This window comes from Nyctereutes procyonoides, unplaced genomic scaffold (genome assembly GCF_905146905.1).
Source record: "Nyctereutes procyonoides isolate TBG_1078 unplaced genomic scaffold, NYPRO_anot_genome, whole genome shotgun sequence".
Classification (NCBI taxonomy): Eukaryota; Metazoa; Chordata; class Mammalia; order Carnivora; family Canidae; genus Nyctereutes; species Nyctereutes procyonoides.
In genome coordinates, this window is record NW_026575052.1 from 15,834,180 (window position 1) to 15,853,364 (window position 19,185).

The following is a 19,185-nucleotide window of genomic DNA, read 5'->3' on the forward strand; positions in this document are numbered from 1 at the left end:
TGAGCCACCCAGGCGCCCCAGGAAGTAGCTTTTAATAAACACATTTCTAGCGCTCCTGGATGGCTCAGTTGGTACAGCATGCAACTCTTGGTCTCAGGGTCATGAGTTCGAGCCCCATACTGGGCTTAGAGATTACTTAAAAAAAAAAAAAAAGACATTAAAAAAAACCACACACACACAACAAAAACCACATCTCTGGTCTCAACTTGCTCTCCCATCACCCACACCCTCTTGAGGCTAGAGGAGAGAAGAGATGTCAATGATCGCAGCTGACCATCTGCTTGATCCAGATTTTACAAGCATCTTCAAATCTTTTCCCCTTGATCACTCATCTGAGGCCCAGGCTGTATCTTCTGTTTCCTTGGTGACAAGTCCCTTCATGCTTCAGGCCTCGGTAAATGGGTATAAAAACCACACCTATCTCACAGAGTTGTGATGAGGGCTCACAGGTCTCCAATACAGGTTAATTTCTTCCCTGGGTAACTTTCCCTCAACCTGCCTCATAGCAACTTTACACTCAGCACGGTGATCGGGGTGAGGAGGAACCAGGACAAGCAGCTCAGCAAATCTGGCACCTAGTAACAACCCCTAGCAATGGAGGAAAGGGTTAGGTTTCTCCAGATGCGTCCAGGTCCAGCATCCCCACCTGCTGGGGGGGGAACAGTGGGCCACACGCTGTGGAAGCCATGGAGTCCGAGGTCTGGGTTTGAACCCTCATTCTGGGGACACCTGGGCAGCTCAGTGGTTGAGTGTCTGTCTGCCTCTGGCTCAGGTTGTGATCCTGGCGTCCTGGGATCAAGTCTCACATCAGGCTCCCGAAGGGAGACTGCTTCTCCCTCTACCTGTGTCTCTGCCTCTCTCTGTGTCTCTCATGATTAAATAAATAAAATCTTAAAAAAAAAAAAAAAAGAATCCTTATTCTGTGCCCGCTCTACATGTGACCCTGGATGATTGAGACAGTAATCAGGGACAAGGCAGACAAAGTGCCTGGCTCATTGGAGACACCGAACAAAAGGAAGTAGGAGCTGCTTTTATTATTTCCCTCTGAATCATTACACTTCCCACATAAAAAAAACTAAGACTTAAAGAGTTTATGGAGATGACTCTACCTCTAAATCCCCCAAACTGCCACGGGGTAGGAGCCGATGTCCTGACTACTTTATAGGAGGGAGGCTCTGACTCAGAGAGGGGAAGGGACTGTCTGGAAGTCACAAAGCAAGGCAGCAATGTCTCTGACCCCAGAGATACTGCTCCTAACCCCTGCACCACATCTCAGAGCAGCTGCTGTTTATGGGGTGCTTATCCCCAGATCTCGCATCCGCCCACCCCTACAAAGGAGCCAAACCCGGGCCGTCCCCCAAGCTTCCTGGAAGCCCTCTTCACCATCTACCTGGCTCTGCTTATCTCATAAGGGTCTTGAAGGCTGTTTGGCCTCAGCCTGTCCATCTGCAAAAGGGAGCTGACCACCCCAGTGGTCCAAAAGGATATGAGGAGCTAAAAGGGTCAGAGGCCTAGACAACTTTTGTGCTCTGTTCTTCAGACTCCCAAGCCTGGCCTAAGGATCTGAAGCACCCAGAGCAGAGCAGACCCTCCCCAGGAGGCCGCCAGCTTGCAGGCATAGCTGCTTCAGAGCGCAGGCCCCCCGCAGGAGCCCATCTCCCTCCAGTCTCTACCATCACTACCGCTAATAACGACATCAATCAGGTTGACCATGTTTCACACCATTACTCGCAGCTCAGCAGGAAGCTACATATTTCCCCCCTCACCCACCACCTTCCAGAAAGCAAAGAGCTTTCCAGAAAGGAAGGGAATGAAACCATCATTTTTCTGAATACCTACTATGTGCGTGGCATTTGGCTAGCCCCTTTTAACAACTCCACAAGGTAGGGAATGCTTTCTCATTGCTGCAGGAAGAAAGGAGAGCCCAGAGGAGTGAGTGCACATGTCCAAGGTCACCCGCAGCCGGGACAAGAACAGCCATGGCAGTGATGTATTACTGAGCACTCACAGGCCCGCAGTGCCAGGCGAGGGCTGATCCTACTGGACTATTATCATTTTCAGATGAGGAAGCCGAGGCTGGAAGTGGTGAAGGGGCCTGCCTGAGGTCACATGTTGCATAAACATGAACAGCAGGCTGGTGCTGGCAGACAGGTGGCTCTCTGCTCAAGCAGAAGAGTGCACACACATCTTCAGTCCATCACTGGCTAGCTTAGAGACCTCGGGCAAACTTCCTCACCTGCCCGAGCCTCACTCTCCTCATCTGAAATAAGGGAGAGTGAGAATATCCACCTCCTGGTACGGAAGAACAATGAGGATAAAAACAGTGAGACAGCTAACATTTATCGATTGCAGAACATGTACCAGGCACTCTGCCAAACGCTTTACATATGTAAGCTCATTTGGTTAAATGAGGTAATGCATATAAAGTGCTTAGCACAGGACTCCAGAAATGGGAGTGATAATGATGATGATGAAGAAAGTAATGAGGATTCCCTTGGGCAAATCTTCTTAGTTTATCTTCTTACAGGAAGAACAGGATGACCTGTAAGGTTTCAGGAAGGAGGTGGACCCGGGGGGGGAAAAAAAAGGGGGGGGAGGGTTTGGACGGGGGAGGGGAAAGAGTACATAAAAATTAGGAGGTGAATAGCATTAAAAAGGTCAAGATACATCAAGTAAAACTCAGGAGAGGAAGGGACCCAAGGTGTTCTACAGAATGGAGGAGGACTGAGATGCCCTGAAATCTCTAGGCCAGCCCGGCCATCATCCCGCTGTCCCAGATGCGCAGGACTGGCAGGACCCCAGAGACACAGACCAGTGGATCTCCCCATTTCACAGATGAAAAAAATCAAGGCTTGCAGTGGGGCAAAGCTGGCTTGAGTTCATAGGATGTCAGTGCCAGAGCTAGACTTGAATCCAAACCTCCTGCCTCTCAGCTCAGTGCCCAACTACCTGCTGCTTTCCACCAAGAGAGTGCAAGGGTGGGGGGGTACCTAGATATGTGTGAGCCACAATTCCAGGAAAGCATCCCATGATATATATCATTAACGTAACTATAAGAAGCTATAGTTCATTGAATGCTCACTCTGTGCCTGGCACGGAGCTAAGTTCATTATATGCATTTAGTCCTCACAACAACCCTAAGAATTGGCAACTGTTTTTTTTTTTTAATAAGATTTTATTTATTTATTCATGAGAGACAGAGAGAGAGAGAGGCAGAGACACAGGCAGAAGGAGAAGAAGGCTCCCTGCAGGGAGCCTGATGCAGGACTCGATCCCAGGACCCCTGGGATCACTACATGAGCCAAAGGCAGATACCCAACCACTGAGCCACCCAGGTGCCCTGGCAACTGTTTCTATTATCTCTAACCAATGATAAGACTGTGGCTCAGAGAGGGTAAGCCACTTGCCAAAGATCACACAGCTAGGAAGTGACAAAACCAGGACTTGAACCCAGGTCTGTCCTATCAAACTCTAGAGCCGTGTCCCTACACATGTCTACCTGGATGGTACAGCCCCCATCTGTTCCTCCTACCCGCCTCCCCAGGACACATTCATCCTACTCTCTCACCCACAGCAAGTTATCCCAACTACAGGAGTGTTTACAACTACTCGGTTTTACTGTAATGATCGAACCCCATTCAAATGAGCAAAATGACAGTTCCTCTTCTAAAGTTTTCAGCTGAGAAAAATTTAACAGCCTTTGCCTCCTCGGCCTCTTTCCACTGGGTGAGAAAACAGGCTCCCTTCCCTCTAGGATGATGTCAGGCTGGTGGATTCCAGCTCTCCAGGAGGACCTAACAGAGCCGTCAAGCAGCAGAGGCTCCTGGGAGTGAGTGTCATCTGCAGGGACCCACTCTGCGATCCACCCAGACAGAACAACAGAGGCAACAGATCAATTTCGACGTCCTCCTTGGAGCACCCTCTCCCCACAAATTATCTCACATAACTCCCACAAGTGACCTGAAGCCACCCAGCCAAGATGCAGGAGAACCAGAATCCCACCCAGGTCTTGCCTAACTCCAGAGCCCCTAGGGTGTCGAAGCTTCTAAGTGGAAGGGTGGAGTTAGCTTAGCTGGAGACCTCTGGAGGCAGGTGAGTGGGAGGCAGGGAGGAGTACGGACCTCCTGAGGGACCCGGGGTTGCTCCAGGCCAGAACTGCTTTTTTTTTTTCTTTAATATAAAGAAGAAGGCAACAGAATATGCAGGCCAGCTGCCTGGTTTCAAAGCCTGGCTCTAACTGTAGAACTTTGGGCAAGTTACTTTATAGGATTCTTATGAGGAATGAATGAGTTAATAGACACAAAAGGGCTTACAAGGGCACCTAGCACCTAGCAAATGCTCCCCAAAGCTAACCATTGTTTTCAGCAGCAGCAGAGAATGTGCCAGACTGCCAACAGTGCTTACTTGGGGTGTGGGACTGGGTTCAGAAGGAAACGCACCTTTACGTTCTGCTCTGTTTGGTTATTCACTGATTCATTTTTTACCAATATATGTATATTACCTTTGTAACAATAAAGAAAGTCCTCGTTTAAATTCTAAAAATTAACAAAAATCTTCTGAAAAGTTTCATCATTTCTTGGCATTTTCTATTTCTATTTTCTATTCCTCAAAGTATATGAAGAAGGGTGTTTCTACTGTGAGCAGGAGTTGCCGAATAACTGATTCATTAATTTATTTTACAAATATTAATGGAGTGTCAGGCACTGTTCCAGCTGCTGGGGATTTAGCACGGAACAAAACAGATAATCTCTGCCCTTCTGGAGTTTCCATTCTACCTGACTTTAATTAATCCCCTCTGCAACCCTCAAGGATGAGCAATTTTCAGACCATTAGAGGAAGGCGGCCCAGTGAAGGGAAGTCCCTTGCCCTGCGTCCCACAGCTGGGAGCCGGGAGGGCTACCATCTTCAGGGCCTGGCTGTTTTTAGCACCGCCCAAGAGGGCGAGTCTGTGGATGGCAAGTTTGGGGCTGGCGTCTCCCAGAGGAGAGAAGCCAGATGAGTGAGGACATCTGCACATCCAGACTCAAAGCTTCACTCTGCATTACTGTATGCACCTGTGCTGGAGGAGCCGCACGGAAGCAGGCACCGTGGAGACCAGGCTGTGGAGTTAGGCATCAGCGCGGCTCACTTGGGTTTCCCTGCCTCATACTCAGACGGGAGTTCTACCCACCCACCGGCGTCCCCGTGCATCTCTGGTCTAGACGCTCAGCGCAGCTTCAAAACCCTCTAGTTGTCCCGCCTGAGCTCTAGGAGGGGCAGGAGACCCTGGCCTCCACTTAACCCGCTCCCCAAATTCACCTGCCAGAGCTTGAATTGAAGAGCGGAACTGGTCCCCCAAATTCACTCCACTGGCCTCCCTGAGGCAAGTTCCCTCAGCTGGGGTTGCGCAGTTTCTCAGATGCTGGGGTCCCCAAGTATCCCCGCCCCTCACCGTGCCAGCCCGGGCACGGAGGCTGGGCTGCCGGTCCCCACCCATGCCGCTCCGCTGGAACGGATGACGGATGGAGCGCCCCCGGCTGCAGTGGCCACAGCCGGAGCAGGGAGGGCGGCCAGCACCCAGTTTGCCAGAGTCGCCCAGGACCCCGCAGGTCCCTGTGACCCTCTCCAGAGAGGTGGCTCTCTCGTTCCCGGGCCTGCCCAGACAGGAGGGTGAAGGCGGGCGGGAAGGGCAGAAAGGAGGAGGGAACGGGTCTTGGAGTCTGAGATCCCAACACACGCCGCCCAACGTGCACCAGAAATGGTGCGAGGTCTGGAGACACACCAGGGAGGAACCCGAGACGCGCGCACAGGGGCAGGGACTTTGTGAGAAACCCGCGGGCACAGCCCCGGAGGAAGGGAGAGCCGCGCCACCGAGTCACCCAGAGGAAAACCCTCGGCAGGGACCGAGCAGCCGGGACACACCCCCGCGGCCCCCGCGGCCCCCGCGGCCCCCGGAGCCCCCGTCCCCCTGCAGGCCACTCGCGCCGCGCGCAGGACGCACTCGGGGGCCGGGCAGCGCCGGGCGAGGAGCGCACACAAAGAGCAGCCCGGCCGGCAGCGCAGGCTCCGCCCGGCCGCCCCGCGACTCCGGCCCCCCCCCGCCCCGGGCTCGCGGCGGGCACACGCGCGGAGACCGCGCCCCACCGGCCCGGCCCGCCGCCCGCGCTCACCAGCTGCAGGCAGCAGAAGGCGACGAGCGTGCAGCGCCCGCTGCACTTGCCCATGGCTCCGGGCCGCGCGGCCGTCCTCCGCGGCGCCCCTCCGGCTCGGCGGCCGCCGCTCCTCCGCGCCGCGCGGGCTCCGCGTCCTCCCCGCGCCGCGCCCCGGGCGGCGGGGCCGGGCGCCTAGGGCCGGGCCCGGGGGCGCCGGGTGCTCGGCGCCGGCCGCTCGCGCGGCGAGTCCATGGTCCGTCGGCCCGCGCCGGCCCCGCCGCGCCGCGCTCCTTTGTCTGGCCGGCCGGCCGCCTGGCGCGCCTCCTGCCCCGGGGCGGCTGGCGGGGCGCGCGGAGCGAGGGGCGCGGCGCACAGCAGCACTGCCCAGCTGGGGCGGCCGCCCGGGCGCTCGGCGGCCGCGGCTTCCCGGCCCCACCACGTGGCTCCGCCGCCGCCGCCGGGGAGGGGGGAGGGGGGAGGGGGAGGGGGAGGGGCGGGGCGGCCGCGGAGCAGCGGGGAGGGGAGGGGAGGGGGCAGGGAAGCGGAGAGCGGGGAGCCCCTGGGCGGGGCCGGGAGGGGCGCCCGCCTCGGGGCTGACGGCCCCGCCCCCGGGGCGGACCCGGACTTCACCGCTCCCGCGCGGTGTGACCTTGGGGGCGTCGCGTCCCCTCTCTGGGCCGCAGCTTTCTTAGCAAAGTGGGAATGATGGCCACTTCCGAGTTGCCAAGGAGCTGAAAAGCAGTTGTGCCAATAAAGCACTTAGCCCTGTGCCTGGCCTGCTGAGGGTGCCGGAGCGCTGGTCTCTCCACCTGCCCCGGGGGCCCCAGGGTTCCAGCCTTGTCTCTCTCTCTCTTTGCACCCTGGTTCCCAGATCCGCGCCGCATCCCAACGTCCTCCGTCCTCAGGGTCTGGTCATACGTTTGTCCTTCCCTCTCTCCTTCTACTGGCATTTACTGAGCCTCTACTGCATACACACCCTTGGGGGCCCCAGGATCCAGAGAAGAGCCCTGCAGTGCTATTCCAGAACCCTCTGAGCCTCCCAGTCCAGGGAATAGACAAGCTCCCAGAGGCATGTGGCTGAGATGCCTGAGGGCAGAGACGGAGGACTGTGGCCAGCGCCTAACCAGCCCCCCGCCTCTGCTGCAGTGGGAAGTCAGAAAGCAGAAGACTGCCTTCTTCAAGACACCCCCAAAAGTACTCCAACTTCCAAACAGGTGCCAAATCCATTTCATCCTCCCTGCCTCTTTCCTAACTTCCTCTAGTTACCTTGGTGGTTAGCATCACGCAGGTGGGAATCCCTGCATCATCCTCCGGGCTTCTCTGTCCCATCCTGTGAACGGCACCTTCCTGCTTATATCTATGAAATTCCTCCTATGTGCTAGGCTCTCCGCTGACGGTAAGGGGGTGAACCAGTCACTGTAGCCCCTGAGAGAACAGCCCAGTGAGGGATGGTCATGACAACAAGAAAACATACAAATAAGTACATAATGACAGATTCTGGTGAGTACTCTAGTGGACAATAAGGAGTAAAAGACAATAAGGGGGTGCAGTCCAGGTGTGGAGACCAAGATGGGCCTCCTGGGGGAAATGGTGTTAATGCTGAGAAGACAATAGGGAAGGAGAGGCCCAGGGGTGGAGAACAGCGTCCTGGCAGAAGAAACATAATGTTGCTGGTTCTTCCTGCCTTCTCCATGCTCACTGGCCCTTCCAACCCAGACGGCACCATGATACAGATTCAGACCCGTGGTTCAGGACCCAAACAGCCTGGGTTCCAGTCCCAGCACCGCCACTTGTATGCTGTTCACATGATAAGCACTCAAATGCATTATTATGATCTTCTCCAGGGACTGGCTGCATAACTTGTGGGGTCCGGTGCAAAAGGAAAACGCAGGCTTCTTGTTAAAAAGCTAAGGGCGATGACCCAGCAGAGCATGAAATCGAACACAGGGAGGGCCCTGCACGACTGTGCCCCTGAAGCCAGAAGCCAGCTCCGCCTTCTCTCTGGACTGTTAAAATGGTCTCTTCACTGGTCGCCCTCCACCAGTCCTGGGCATGCCGTTGGTATATTAAAACACACAGGATATTCCTAGAGTTGTGCTGAGGTTTTCACTTGGAATAATAAGCTGAGGTAACGGTGGGAACTTTTCTCAGCCATGCTTGGCGAGTAACAGCTGTGTCCAACCAGGTTCTGTGACCAGACAGGCTTCCAGGAGTCTGTGAAGTCCCTGAAATAATATGCAAAGCTTCATGTGAGCAGATGTGCCTTTTTCTGGGGAGAGGCTCCAGGGCTTTCATCAGATTCTTCAAAGAGTCTGTTTCCCACAAAAGAATGAGAACTAGCCCCACGAAGCCTTGGTGCAGATGTAATGGTTCTCTAGCAGATCCTCTTTGGGGCTTCTTCCAGATGAGCCTCTGCCAGCTTCTTCCGAGACTCTAACAATGTGATTCAATAATATTAGCAATAATAGCCACCATGTATTGAGTGCTGACTCTGAGCCGGGCGCTTGACACACATTATCTCATTTAATCCTTACAATAACAGTGGGTTCCACTGGGGCTGTGACCAACCCTTGCCTGTATCACATCACACCTGGGACACCCTGTTCCAAGGCCTGGATGAGTCACTCTTAAGTCTGTCCCATGGGACAAGGGATGGCCTGTCTGACCTCAGCAGAATTAGCCCCTTGGCCCTCGGTCATTCCATTTAGTCCAAGCTTTGTCCGGATGAAACCATGCCCACACTATGACCTCTTCTATGCTTTGCACACTCTGTTCTGCCTAGAGTGCGTCTCCTATCCAAATTTGTAGCCTGGAGAACTTCAAATTTCAAGTCTCAGCTCAATAGTCACTTCCTCTCGGAGGCCTTCCTTGATACCTGTGTCCCAGGGCAGTGCCCCACCTTTGGGCTGGCAGTGGTCTGTGCTACCTTCATTAGAGTTTTCCCCGGGATTTACTGTACTTGTCGGATTTTGCTTGTTTCCTCCAATAGATGTGAGCTCTATGGGAATAGCAACTGTGTCATAAGCTATCTCTATATGCCACAGGGCTTGGATCGTGGTAGGAGTCAGCAAATATGTGGTGAATGAATGACCTTCCTGGTCTCAAGCTTCAGCACACCTTGTGCCCTCTCTACCACCTGGGAAGTCCAGGGCTCTAAGGGGGAAGGTGGTCTAATTGTAGGAATAGCCAGAAACAGCTTTGAAAGACGTGGCGGGAGGTTTAGGAGCTGGGGATGACGTCCAGAGGGGCTTGTAATAGCCGGCATGACGGATGACTAACCCCTCAAGTAGGGAAAGACTGGGGCAAACGAAGCAGGATTTAGAAATAAAGGACAGAGATGATTCAGAGCATACCCACGCTTCCTGAGTGAGGAGGCAGTCATGGTCAGGCCTGGAGAGAGGCGCAGGAGGAGCTGCTGCAGGCTTGAGATTTATGAGGTGGTAAGGAGTTCCCCCTTTGCCCTCACTCGCCCAGGGTCACACAACAAACAGGCAGGAGAGAATCAAGATTTGCCCCCAACCAGAACCACTTGAAGTCACAGGGTCTGAATCTTCCGCCATAGTCTCGCTGAGGCTCAATGCTGAAAGCTCCCGAGAAAGTTCACTCATAAGATAGCTGAAATGTTAAGCCTATTAATTTCTCCTTCCACGTTAGAGGATGGGTGCTCACTAACGATAGTTTCTGGGGTATTTTCTGACACCAACCCAATTCTCCAGCACCAGCTGTGTGTGCAACAATTCACTTCCATTCTGACACTGAATACTCAGACTGAGCACAGACCCACAGCCTCAGGGTGAGTCCCACAAGACCGCCTGCCCTTTGGATGCCAGTTGCAAGTCTCCAGTCACCCCTACTACTGACTAACCAGCTCCAAGTCAGGGGGTCCCCATGACCTCCTCTTCAGGTTCCATAATTTGCTTGAGAACAGCTTACAGAACTCAGGAAGGTACTTTACTTACTTCATTGGCTTCATATAAAGGATACAAATGAACAGCCAGGTGAAGAGTATATAAGGCGATGTCTGGAAGGGTCCTGGACACTTCTGTCCCTGTGGAGTTGGGGTGCACCATCCTCCTAGCAGGTTCACCAGCCCAGAAACTGCTCTGGATCTCACTGCTCAGGAGATTTTATAGAGGTCAGTCTGCAGGGCACCCCTAAACCCAGGTTTTGCCACAGATGAGTGGAAGTGACTGAAAGTTTCCACTGTAATCAGTTGGTCTGTCTGGTGACCAGCCATACCCTGATTCAGATGGGGGTCCCATCCTAAGTCACTTCATTATAATAAATGCAGATGTGATCCAAGGGGACTCACAAATAAGAAAAGGCAATCTAGGGACGCCTGGGTGGTTCAGCGGTTGAGTGTCTGCCTTCGGCTCAGGGCATGATCCCGGGGTCTCGGGATCAAGTCCCATGTTGAGCTCCTCACAGGGAGCCTGCTTCTCCCTCTGCCTATGTCTCTGCCTCTCTCACTGTGTGTTTCTCATGAATGCATAAATAAAATCTTTTTTTAAAAAAAGGCAATCTTATCACTGAGGAAGTTCCAGGAGTTTTAGGAGCTCTCAGAAATGAGGACAAAGACCAAATATATTTTATATTGTATCACAATAGCTAACACCTCTTAAGCATTCTGGGCCAGGCACTGTTCTGAGTGATTTCTCTACATTAACTCATTAAACCTCCCAGCAAACCTTTAAGGTTGGTGCAATCATCATCATCCCCTTTTTCCAGGCGAGGAAACTGAGGCTCAGAGAGATTAGATCACTTGCCCAGGGTCACACAACAGGCACAGGGGAGGGGAGAATCAAGATTTGCCCCCAAGCAGAACCACTTGACTTATAACATTCCTGTTCTGTTCTTTGTGCTTTTCAAGATTTTTTAAAAAATTTTTTTACCAGTAGAATCTTTTATTTCTTTTATTTTTACAAGATTTTATTTACTTATTCATGAGAGACACAGAGAGAGGGGCAGAGACACAGGCAGAGGGAGAAACAGGCTCCCTGAGGGGATCCCAATGAGGGACTCAATCCCAGGACCCTGGGAGTACGACCTGAGCCAAAGGCAGACCCTCAATCTTGGAGCCACCCAGGTGCCCCTACCAGTAGAGCCTTTTAGAAATTATCCCCATGTCTAAAACCAAAAAGTCGAACTGTTTTGGTGCGTTTGGGGAAAGAGGATCAGCAGCCTGCTCTGACAGTCTGTCCTCACCACCTGTGAAGGCCTCCAGAGCAGCGCCTCAATCCAGAGTCTCTCAGGGACTCATGGGAAGACTACTGGCCCAGATGATCTTTAAAAGGCCTTTTCTGAAAGGAGAGAGATAAAGAAGGGGAGAACCTGGAAGGCAGAGAGGTCATATGAGTTCTATTAAGTCACACCACACATTAAGAGAGCTGGATCTCAAGACCTCCAGGTCAGTTCCATTACCATGGCCGGGCACTGCACTAGGAGCTCTGGGATCAAAAACGAATAGGATAGGTGCCCCTGAGAATCCTTGGGATAAAGGCTTGGGGGTTAGCACACTGGTCAATGGGATGGCATTGTCTATTGCTTCTTCTCTTCTTTTTCTTCTTCCTATTTTTTATTTACTTATTTATTTAAAGATTTTATTTATTTATTCATGAGAGACACACACAGAGAGAGAGGCAGACACAGGCAGAGGGAGAAGCAGGCTCCATGCAAGGAGCCTGAGGTGGGACTGGATCCCAGGACTCCAGGATCATGCCCTGGGCCAAAGGCAGGTGCTAAACTGCGGAGCCACCCAGGGATCTCCCTCTTCTTGCTATTTTTAAAAGTAATCCCTACACCCAATGTGGGTCTCGAACTCACAACCCTGAGATCAAGAGTTGTATGCTCCACTGACTGAGCCAGTGAGGTGCTCCCACTGCTTTTCTTCTCCTTCTCCTTCTCCTTCTTCTTAAAGATTTTATTGATTTATTCATGAGAGAAACAGAGAGAGAGAGAGAGAGAGAGAGAGGCAGAGACACAGGCAGAGGGAGAAGCAGGCTCCTTGCGGGGAGCCCGATGTGGGACTTGATCCCAGGACCCTGGGATCATTACCTGGGCCAAAGGCAGACGCTCAACCACTGAGCCACCCAGGTGCCCCCCCCCCGCCCCGCCACAGCTTATCTTCTTAAACCCAGCAGCTTCACCCATCTGCCTTCCCTCTCTGGCCCCTGATGGCATCTGAGTTTGGGCCTGTTGGGGAGGCTGAACAGATAAGCAGGTAGTTACCAGCCATGCAGGGTGGCAAAGTGCCTACAAGTTGCAGAGACAGGATGGTGGAGAGAATGGTTAACTCTACTTGGGCTTGGGTAGTGATGGAACACTTTAGAGAAAAGATGGTGCTGACTCAGATTTAGGCTGTCAGGCAGAAAAAGAAGTGCAGACACAGAAGCATCGAACAGCGAACAGGGAGGTGTGTTTCGGGAACTATGACCCCTTCTTTTCTTTAACTTCTGCATGTACTTTTTACTTCCTCCTGCCTCCTTACTGACACCACTCCTCTCCAACCAACTGGCTTCAAAATCTCAGTTTTAGAGCAAATCTTAAAAGAAAAGAAAAAGAAATCTCTGATAAGAAGGAATGGTTGAGAGAAAAGGAAGAGAATGGAACAGGGTGTACCTGAATAGGGCAGGGTCTAGTCATCTCCATGTCTGGGTCCAGAACACCTAGCACAGCATCTGTGGATACCTAAGACAAATCTCCTTCTCCACTAGCTCTTGGTGGCTACATGAGCTTCCAGTTAAGGTCTGCCCTCAGGCCAGCTGAGCTGGGGACATGGTGAGATGGCCTTTCCATGATGGCCTCTCCTATCAGCCCCGTACTTGGCTGGGCCTAATTATGCTACCCTGGGGGCTGCACTCATCCAGAGGCTCCCCCTACCCCAGCCCCTCGGGGATAGGAAGACGGGCAGGATTAGCGCAGGCCTCACACCTCCAGCAAGTCCCCCAGACCCTGACAGGATTCCCAGCCCCCTCTGGCTCCCCACCCCTCACCCAGGCATCCTTTCACCACAGATAATTCACTGGATCCTCAAATTACTATCTTTGAGTCTGAGGCAAAAAGAATCTACAATCCTATAAGAGTAGAGCTAGAAAGGGAGTCCTCTAATAGCGTGGCTCCCAACATGCAGACCACCTGAGCCCGAATCAGGGCCCCACACCAGCCCAGTCAAGCACAATGTCTGCAGGCAGGACCTGCTTACAGGTATTTTGTAATATACTCCCTGGGGAATACAACACAGACATTCCTGTCTAGTGGTCACCTAGCTTCCGCTTGCACACCTCCAGAGGGGAGGAGCCGTCTATCGAGCTGTCTGTGGGCAGCTCTGATTCAGTGGCTTTCTTTGTTGAGTGCGGACCTGCCTTCTCATAGTCCACTTCGTCTCGGCTCTGCACTTTGAGGCCTCCCAGAATAAGAGCATTTTCTCTTTTCCAGTGTGGCCATTTGATGTATGAAGCAGTGATCTGTCTTCCCTGCTTCCCACAGCTGTTCCTCACAACGGTCTTCAGGGAGGGTACCCAGAACCGCAAGCATCCTCAGGTGTGGTTGTCCTCCTGTGCCAGGCAGGCAGAAATCTCAGCTGGCTTTCTTTCTTTCTTTCTTTCTTTCTTTCTTTCTTTCTTTCTTTCTTTCTTTCTTTCTTTCTTTCCTTTTTTTTTTTTTTTTAAGATTTATTTATTTATTCATGAGAGACACAGAGAGAGAGGCAGAGACCCAGGCAGAGGGAGAAGCAGGCTCCATGCAGAGACCCCGACGTGGGACTTGATCCTGGATTTCCAGGATCACTCCCTGAGCCGAAGGCAGACACTTAACTGCTGAGCCACCCAGGCATCCCACTGGCTCCCTTTCTACAGAAGGAGCCCAGAGCTGCCACCCTAGCTTTCAAGACCCTTTGCAATCTGGCTCCATGCTTCCCCAGGCTCCTCTTCATCTCCCTGCCACTCCCCCACATGCTGTTTCTACCCGGTGCCACGTGTCATTTTTGAACACAACCAATTTGGTGATCTGTTTTTCCCACTACCTAGGCTGTGCCTCTCCGCTCCCCACTCTCTTTCTCCTCCCCCACGTTCTGATCCTCAGTAAAACTTCCTCTAATTCCTCAGGCACTGCCTCCTAGGTTGTAGGTACGCCTCTGACAGGACAGATAAGATTCTTTTTCTTTTAAAAGATTTTATTTATTTATGAGAGACACAGAGAGAGGGAGGCAGAGGGAGAAGCAGGCTCCGTGCAGGGAGCCTGATGCGGGACTCAATGCAGGACTCGATCCCGGGACTCCAGGATCACGCCCTGGGCCCAAGGCAGGGGGCCAAACCACTGAGCCACCCAGGGATCCCGACAGATTCTAATTGAGTTACTTATTTGTATCTGTTCCCAAAACAAGTACATGAGATGACACAAAGCAGATATATGTGGTACCTTTTCCTGGAGTGTCAATTTTACTTGGTGTGCCCAGTCATTTAAAATATTTATTAATGTAAAACAAGCACAGCTACATTATGAAGCAGCATGCAAAACCACATACATATAAATAGTTTCACTAGGGAAAAGGTAGGGGGACTGCTCTGAGTTGAGATACTAGAGAGGGACAGAATAGCCAGGTACCTGAAACCTGATGGCTTCCAGATTGAAAAAATAAGTATCAAAGACATTTTTTTTTTTAAGATTCAACTTATTCATTCATGAGAGACACAGAGAGAGAGAGGCAGAGACGCAGGCAGAGGGAGAAGCAGGCTCCACGCAGGGAGCGCGACGAAGGACTAGATCCCAGGTCTCCAGGATCATGCCCTGGGCTGAAAACGGTGCCAAACCACTGAGCCACCGGGGCTGCCCATCAAAGACATTTTTGACATGGAAGCAATTTTAATACGATTGTTAGATGGTATTATGAAATTGCTGCTAATTTTTGTAGGTTTGGTAATGTTACTGTGGTTATGGGAAAATATGCTTAGGAGAGTCCCAAAAATTAGGGAATATTGGGAGTGAAGAATTATGATGTCTCTTATTCTCAGTCATCGTTGAAAGTTGTGTAAATGTGTGTGTGACAGAGATAGAGATTACTGAATTATTGAATCTGGGTGGGGTATATATTCACTATATTAATCTTTCAAATTTTCTTTTTAAGATTTTATTTATTTATTCATGAGAGACACAGAGAGAAAGAGAGACAGAGACACTGGCAGAGGGAGAAGCAGGCTCCATGCAGGAAGCCTGACGTGGGACTCGATCCTAGGTCAGGATCAGGTCCTGGGCTGAAGGCAGCGCCAAACCGCTGAGCCACCCGGGCTGCCCTAATCTTTCAATTTTTGTTTGAAACGGGGGAGGGTTTTACATTTTAGATTCAAGGTATAATTTCAAAGTTATTAATTTCAAGTCTCTCCTGCCCCAGTTCATTCTCCTCTGGCATTGAGGACACTTAAGGGGAAAACTATGACAGACCCTGGCTTTTGTTTTTCTCCCCACCATTTTGCCCTGTCATTTCTGTATTCTTAGAACCCAGCACAGCACCTGTCACAGAGAGGTGTTAAATAACTCCCTCCTGAGTGAGCAAGACCCGACTTAATAATATGCACGTGATCTTGGGAAATCAGTACTTTCTCTGTTTCCTCTCCTGGAAACTGAGGTTGGACAGGAGGAGCACCTGGAAGGCCCTTTCTACCTCGAGCACCTTTGGATGCTGTCCCTGGGGTTCCAAAGGGAAGCCACAGGTCTTTTTTTCTAAGCAAAGCCCCAAAGTTGTCAGGCAGAGACGATCACAGTGGATCCACCTCTACTCCCTGGCCAAGATCTGAAGTTTTAGCTCAGCCACGGACTTGGGAGAAGTGAGTGTAAGCTCACACAGACCACGAGTCCGAGCAGAAGTTTCCTGGAGAGCCAAGGGGTGGCAAGGGAAGTCAATTTGGCTTTTTGCTGCCCTTCTGGCTATTGCTGTAGCCATGGCTAATGCTAATGTCCTTAACCTTGATTTCATATTGCAGTCACCAGGAAGCTTTAAAAAATGTTCATGGTCATTCCGGAGATTCTGCTTTAACTGGCCTGGGCTATGATCTAAGCATCTGGAGTTTTAAGGGCTCCCCAGCTGATTTTAATGTGCATTCAAGGTTAAAAGCTACTGAGGCTACACTGTGATGATGGGGTAAGAGCTCCAGCTAGGTTTACGTCCTGGCTTTCCTACTTACTAGCTAGTTAATCTTGGGTGTTGCTTCTCTTTGAACCTGTTGCCCTTTTTGTGACAATCAAATGAGATAATGCATGTACAAAACGGAGCCAGAAAGAACAGCTAAATAAATACTTAGGGGTAGCTATTAATGAGTAAACAGGAGAAGCCTCTGTGGCTCCCCTAGGAATGATTAGGACTCTGAGTCCTTGGAGCCGTGGTTTGCTAGCTTGCATCAGAATCACTTGCAGGAAAAAACAAAACAAACAAACAAACAAAAAAAAAACAAAAAAACCCCCCAAAAAACAGAATCACCTGCAGGGCTTGTGGAAACAAATTGCTGAAGACTTCCTTCCCCCTAAATTTCTGGTTCAGTAGGTCTCAGTTGGGGCTCTGGAATGTGCATTTCTAGCATGTTCTCAGGGGCTGCTGCTGTTGTCCCAGAGTACACTTGGAGAATCACTGTTCTGGCGCAGGGTTTCTCAAGAGCATCACTGACATTTCAGAGCACCTAATTCTTTGAGCAATAGGTTGAGGTTTCCTAAAGTGCATTCAGCCAAATAGCTTCCCCAGTTAGGCACATTGGGGCATGAAGATCCCATGCTCAGATAAGTTTGGGGGAAGCTGGGTTAAAGTGAAACCTGGAAGATGGGTGTCCGAGGCAAAGGAGGAAAAGAAGTTGAAGCCTAGAAGAAAGGAAGAGTTTGGGATAGCTTAGGGCTTGATGCAGAGGGGGTGGGTCTGGGGTCCTGAGACAATTGACCAGAGGGCAGACTCACAGCTCAGACTTGGCTTCATTTAGTCCCACAGGAATAGGAGCTGTCTTTTAAGTCTGGCCCCTCCGTTTGTCCTGGAACACAGCTCTCAATCCCTAGTGTCTTGGAAGGAGCTATTCTCTCCTAACCCAAATGGCCTAATGGCCTTTCCCTACTACCTACAACCTCAAATTGCTCAGCATGCACTTGTGTGTGCTCTCAACACACTTCAGTTTCCCGAGATATCAACAAGCAGCAGACTCCAGGTCTATCAGTGAGAAACAAATACCTGGAGTTCTGCTGTTAAAGAAGCAACTCTGGTAAGATTCCTGACCTGTCCAAATCCACCTCCCTCAGAGCTTAGCCCACAAAACTCAACCACCCAGCGGAAAAAAAGATTTGGCTCTTTAAGTGGTATTAAGTGCTAGAGACTGTGGAAGTCATAAAGGGAAATTAACTGAGAACCAGAGATGCCATTACTCATTCGGGAGCAATCTATCTCTCCCAAAGTGAGAATACAATTTGCACCCTCTGGGGATGTTTTATACTCAAATCTTTATTCCCCAAGCTAGGGCCGCTATTCCCTTCAAATTCTAAGGGGCGCTGCTATTTCCTGCTAATGGCTTCTCTCCAGCCTTTGAAGAACGCACTTGGGAGGAGCCAAGAGGCTGAGGTTAGAGGAAAGCCCTTACAGTTTCCAGGGCCTTGGTTCCTCCCAATCACAGCCAACTTCTCAAGGGACTGGTAGGCTTTGAAAGTGCAGGATTAAGATTCAAGCCTTGTTCTCCCCCAAGCCAAGAGATGAGGATGGGTGGAGGGGCCTGGCACTTAAGAGGGATCAGGGAGTAAGTGATGGTGCTAGAGGTATGAAGAGTAGCTTGCAAACTACTTTAGGCCAAATCTGTCCTGGTTAAAGGCCTTAACTTTCTGTATAATTACTGCTCATGCCTAAAATCTGAGTCACCATTCCCTTTGAAGATCCCACTATATTTTGTGTTTTAAAGTCTCTGAGCAGTCCTGCAGCAAAGAAACAGGTTTCACTTTAACTCAGCTTCCCCCAAACTTATCTGAGCATGGGATCTTCATGCCCCAATGTGCCTAACTGGGGAAACTGGCTGAATGCACTTTAGGAAACCTCAACCTATAGGATCTAGTACACGAAGGACAAACACTCCAGGATTTGGCTCCAGCTTAACTCTGCAACTTTCCTGTCCCCATCTCTGACCAAGCTGAAATTCCCTTGGTTCAGGAAAGGTGCTCAACTTTAAAGCTCGTGCCTGTAGTTTCTTGGGATGCACATGTTCTTTGTCTACCTGGCAACACCTTACTCATTCCCTAAGTCAACTTCCTTAACTCTGGCAGGTACAAGAAATTACTGTTTCCAGTGCATTTTATTCAAATTTCATTCACTGTATTAAAAGTAATTGCTTTGACAGCTTTACCGTCCCGTTGGTTCCTTCATTAATGACTTAAATGAATCTTGGGTGTGTGCTCACTTAAAAACTATCCTCTCACAATTTTTTTAAAAATATTTTTTATTCATTTATTGGAGACAGAGAGAGAGAGAGGCAGAGACACAGGCAGAAGGAGAAGCAGGCTCCATGCAGGAAGCCTGACGTAGGACTTGATCCCGGGTTTACAGGATCACACCCGGGGCCGAAGGCAGCGCTAAACCGCTGAGCCACCCAGGCTGCCCTGTCTCTTACAATTTGAGGTAAATAGGTGACTTAGGTTTGGGAGCTAAATGTATAAAATGAAACATGTTCCAAACAGGCTGCAGGTGTGAAGACCTTGGTGTTGAAACAGGAGGTTTAGAAAGACACACACCACTCTCCTATGCCAGATGGGATTCATCAGTGCCAGTCTGTGTGCTGGGTGCAGTCATCCAATGATCCAAGGAGATAATAACCTGTTTTGAGGAACTAACAGCATTTCTTAACGTCCCTGTCTGTTTAAGAAAGACAGACAAGGAAGCAGAAGCACAAAAAAGTCTCAGAGGATGTCATGGTCCAGTTACACAACTTGCTCCTATACCTTTCAAGCTGACTTTTTTTTTTTTTTAAGATTTATTTATTTACTTATTTATGATAGACATAGAGCGAGAGAGGCAGAGACACAGGAGGAGGGAGAAGCAGGTTCCATCCTG

The 19,185-nt window shown here is 50.8% G+C and overlaps 1 protein-coding gene across 2 annotated transcripts in view; it reads right to left on the minus strand.

Annotated features, from left to right (window-relative positions):
* The window catches only part of NKAIN1 (sodium/potassium transporting ATPase interacting 1), a 41,937-nt gene extending 35,613 nt beyond the window's left edge, over positions 1 to 6,324 (minus strand). Inside the window, exon 1 of one of the 2 annotated variants that reach the window (XM_055331969.1) lies at positions 6,150 to 6,324. In XM_055331969.1, the coding sequence (XP_055187944.1) occupies positions 6,150 to 6,203 (54 nt within the window). In that variant the 5' untranslated portion in view covers positions 6,204 to 6,324. The remainder of the gene's footprint in view (positions 1 to 6,149) is intronic. The other variant, XM_055331968.1, reaches the window with a different exon arrangement.
* Between the last annotated feature and the right edge of the window lie 12,861 nt (positions 6,325 to 19,185).